General features: G+C 51.4%; 1 protein-coding gene across 5 annotated transcripts; it reads right to left on the bottom strand.

Moving 5' to 3' along the window:
* Positions 1 to 405: 405 nt before the first annotated feature.
* Positions 406 to 3,935, bottom strand: LOC122376300 (protein artemis-like). 5 transcript variants are annotated; one of them, XM_043356099.1, is made up of 3 exons: positions 3,660 to 3,935; positions 2,990 to 3,096; positions 406 to 2,088 (listed from the first exon to the last, which is right to left on the bottom strand). In XM_043356099.1, exon 3 carries the CDS (start codon positions 2,077 to 2,079, stop codon positions 772 to 774), a length of 1,308 nt encoding a protein of 435 aa, XP_043212034.1. In that variant the 5' UTR covers positions 2,080 to 2,088; positions 2,990 to 3,096; positions 3,660 to 3,935; the 3' UTR covers positions 406 to 771. The 5 variants fall into 5 exon arrangements, with proteins under 5 accessions (XP_043212034.1, XP_043212033.1, XP_043212035.1 ...); XM_043356098.1 differs by having other exon boundaries at positions 3,026 to 3,096; XM_043356100.1 differs by lacking the exon at positions 3,660 to 3,935 and adding an exon at positions 3,537 to 3,572 and having other exon boundaries at positions 3,026 to 3,096.
* Positions 3,936 to 4,331: the final 396 nt, after the last annotated feature.

Here is a 4,331-nt window from a genome sequence, read left to right as displayed (position 1 = left end):
ACATTTTCTTGGTAACGGCTATCCAATGGCAGAGTAAAGTGCAATGCATTCTGGACGCGTGCGCTTCTGAGCAGATGCCGTCGTTTCCATTGATGCGACTAATTTACCGCATCTCGCTCTAAATAAGGGGCAAAAAATAAGAGCAAGAGCATGCACCTTATGTGTTATCTCACACCCATCATTGTGTTTTGTCAATGATCAAGGAAAGTACCACGCTATGCTACACCAATGGCGTATCTAACTGGAGGATGGGACACAAATTCGGCGTAGTGAGGAATGGTACACCCGTAGAGCCACATAGGTATCGAACAGTGGCACGTCGACGCTATAGTCGTGCACTGCGATACAGAGCGTGACACGATCGCGTATCCGTGGGCGAATGGTCACATAGTAACACTCAAAATATCCGTTGGAAACTTTATTTTGCACAATACCTTGGCACATACACATGTTATGGAAGCCTTTCAAAGTGAGATTATTCAAAGGCGATGCTAAACAGGATGCCGATATTTCATTCCATTCGGCGTCTCTAATATAAGGCACGAGTATTTGATGATTGCCCGCCCCAGGACGGCACAATAACTGCATTTCACAAGAACATCACAGCCAATGTTCAATAATAAATGATCACAAACTTAAATGATGAGAATGATGAATTTGAATTTACGGGCGCCCGGAGAATCACAAACTCTGCCCATTGTTAAACTGGGACCAGGCTCCATTCCACCGGCCGTCGCCCATATCACATTGCCGTCCGTTCAACAGCCGTCGTCAGTCGCTATCGAACGGGGACTTCCAGGCAGGGCGGGTGTCTGCGGCGCCGGCCCGCTCCTCCAGAGCCCCTACCGCGGGCTGGGGCGACCTCTGGTGACCCTGACGCCGTCCGGGGGACTCTACCTTTGGGCGGATGCGTTTGATCTCCTTGGGCGGTTGTCTCCGGCCGGTGTGCTGGCGGTGCGGCTGCAGGACTTCGCTCGGTCTCCGCTCCCAGTGGGTAGTCTGCGCAGTCAGCAGTCGGCTACTCTGCAGCTCGAGCCGCGGCTCGCTGGCGCCACCCAGCAGTGTCACCACGCTCTCTAAAGAGCTGTTCGGCGGCACCACACACGGCACCACGCGGGCTGGTCGCAAGTATGACACCATCTCTCGTACCTGGCCGAGTGACGCGTGAAACGAGTAGAGCACACGGTACCGCTCGCCGCCCAGATGGTACTCCAGGCAGTCCACAGCTTGGTTCATGAAGAAGAACATGGTGGAGAGGGTGATGGAGCGGAGAGGTCCCCCGCTACCGTCGCGCAGACAGGTCGAGCCCGGCCGGCAGGAGTGTAGTCGCGTCTCTGAGGCACATGACGTGACGCACCGCGCGATGTCTGGCAGCCGCTCATATAGTTGAATTTTCTCTGCATCCACGTGCACACGCATGCCAGTGGCCTCATGCAGTCGACGGAAGATGTGTTCGTACCCATAGCGCGCCTTACAGTCGAGGTTGACGCGGTTGTCCGGTGCGCGGTCTAGCCATTCGGTGACCAGGCGCAGCACCGACTCAGCGCTGCGACTGCGGGTCGGCAGCTCGCGGCGCTGCGGCACGCAGAACGTCGTGTCCACGTACAGCGCCTGGATGGGCTTAGGGTGGCCGTCGGCGTCGTGCAGCGCCTTCATGTCTGCCAGCTGGTGGCTGTCCAACCGGAAGTCGCCCGTGTAGAGGACAGTGCCGCCGGCGCCGCCCTCCAGCAGGAACATGACCGAGCCGGGACAGTGGGCGGCCGGCAGGGCGGTCACCACCAGCCGGTCGGTCAGCTGGCGCGGCACGCCCACCTCTAGCGGACAGAGGTGCGGCGCCAGGGCGGCGTAGCGCGGCCAGCTGGCCAGCAGCGCGGCCGACTGGCGCGACAGCAGCAGCCGCGGCTGAGGCTGGCTCTGCAGCACCGACCGCAGTTCGGCCGAGTCCAGACCGCGCATGTGGTCGCTGTGCAGATGACTCAGCAGGAAGTAGCTGGCATTCAGGCAGCGGCCGTCGAACCTGTCCACTGCCACCTCCGGGTAGCCGGTCAACAGGCCGCCGAAACACTCCCGCTCTGGCATTGTTGCTACCTGTCACAACCAATACAAACGAGTAAAGTCAGGACGGCACATTTCAACAGTCATCCATCGCCTCGTGGGTCTCATCACTTCACGTGTACGCATTTATGTGTTTTGTTTGACATTTTTGAATCGACATAGATGCCTTATAAATGCCTGTCACGGGGATCTAAAGTTACAATATCCATCAATCTATCTATTTATCAGGCATGTAAGCCTGGATTCAACAATAAAACTGATAATGACTAAAATCTGAATGAAGTGATCAATGAGAGAAACCAAAAGCATCTCAGACTAATGCCATTCATCGTAACATGGATACTGGCGGGTCCAGAAATATGGTAATGGGGGCAGGGAGTACAGTAAAACCCAAGAAGAAGAAGAAGCGATTTCCTGTTTCGAAATACTTTAAAAATTTCACTTCAAAAGTTATGCAACTCTGCAGTTTAAAAGAAACTGTTCAGTATTCTTGTATGCATACATGGAATTGGAAACGGCAAAAGTCTGTCAGTTTTAGTTTCCATGGGAGAAGCAAATAAATGCCTCTAATGCCCCCTTGGAGTTGGAGCGGCCAGTGCATTTATCATTATCACCCTTGGACGAGTGAGCCAGATCTAATGTTCCCTTGGAAATGACAAAATTTCATGAATTTTAGTTTCTGTGGGAGAAGTAAATAAATACCCCTTATGCTCCCTTTTAATCATTCAATGCAATGTGCATGGAAATGACAAAATGTTGCCAATTTTACTTTCTCTGGGAAAGCAAATAAATGCTCTTGATGCCCACCATGGATCAGCCAGTGGCAACTCAAATTGTCCATTAACAGCCACTGTATGAGCAGTTTGATAAAGAATGTGAAAATGATCCATGATGTGTCACATTGTCAACAGTCACTCTTCCCAGGCCCAGTTCCCCTGGTAGCTATTCCAAAGCTTAGGTAACTCCTTACCTATCTTGAAATGGCAGCAGTGGGCAGCATTCAGCAGAGCAGCATCAGCGTGTTGATGATGTATGGTCAGGCTGGAAAAATACATGTGATGCCAAATAGGTATGTCCTGCTCAATGGTGGGACTGTGCGGAAACTTTCAGCACACATCCGGCAACTCCACATGTGATGAATTCTGTGCATGGCGGCGGCTCAATTTTTGGCGCAGGGCTGCCACAATGTGTATGGCCCTTTACTAGTTAGGTATCAAGTGGCTGGTTGCCAACAGCACAGTAATTAATCTTTACAGATAAATAAGGATATTGATATATCAATGTGCAGTAATAAACTTATCAATGTGTCTGTCCACACTGTGCATGACTGATCAGCAATCTTCTCATTTCTATCAACCATTTATCCTGAGTGTCTGTCATCTAAAATTACAATCCCAAATACACATCCGCTGACCAACCAAGGCCATATAGGTAAGTTATAGGCTAAGGCTTTATACCTAAGTGACTAACCACACCCTGACCGTTTTGCTGGAGGGCCGTTTCAGTCCCAAGGATAATTTTTCCGGATCTGCAACTTTTTGTTAATTCCAAAGTGTGCACAATCCCAACGTAAACGCGCGAAAAAAAAAATAGCAGAGGCCTACCTGCCTATAGCAATAGCGGCTTCAGCAGGCTTCAGCTTGAATCCAAATAAAACAATTCAAAACTGGCAGCAGCTAGCAAGCCAAAAATCATGTTTGTCGCGCGCGCGTCGTAAAAGGAAAATGCTCAGCAATGCTTTAAACAACTGCCAACGACTGCTCCGTCTATAAATCACTGCAACGGCCTCGCACTCGAACGCAGAGCCTGTATACGCGGGCTTTCCTGTGCATGTGCGGTGCACCGTGCAGTCGCATAGATCTTGCAAGTTTCTGGGCGTAAGTACATGCTCATTTTCAGTACGAGACTGCTTCACTAATAAAGAATGCTGGCACTGGGCCACCTCATTCATGACCGGTCGCCGGTTGCAACCCGGTAGGCTCGTTAGTACGCTCATACCCTTTTTATCGACAAGCCAAAACCCCTGCTAGTCACCACCACCCGACGTATTTTGAATGTTCCTCGGAGGCTCACGTGGGGGTGGGGTGACGTTTAGCGTGTCTGAGTGGCCTGAGTGCCCACCATGACGGGCTCAGTCGGAGCAGCGCAGCATGTTGGTCGCCCAGACGCTTTACTCGTGAGCCACTAGCCGTCCTAACGTTGTTCTATATACCCTGGTTCTAACAGTCATCCGACAATACCGGAACGTTTCCATTGTCTTAATAAAAACGGCATCA

This window comes from Amphibalanus amphitrite, unplaced genomic scaffold, assembly GCF_019059575.1.
Source record: "Amphibalanus amphitrite isolate SeventyFive unplaced genomic scaffold, NRLGWU_Aamphi_draft 002091F_arrow, whole genome shotgun sequence".
Taxonomy (NCBI): domain Eukaryota; kingdom Metazoa; phylum Arthropoda; class Thecostraca; order Balanomorpha; family Balanidae; genus Amphibalanus; species Amphibalanus amphitrite.
Note: the sequence above shows the minus strand (reverse complement) of the source record. Positions and strands in the feature narration are given on the sequence as shown.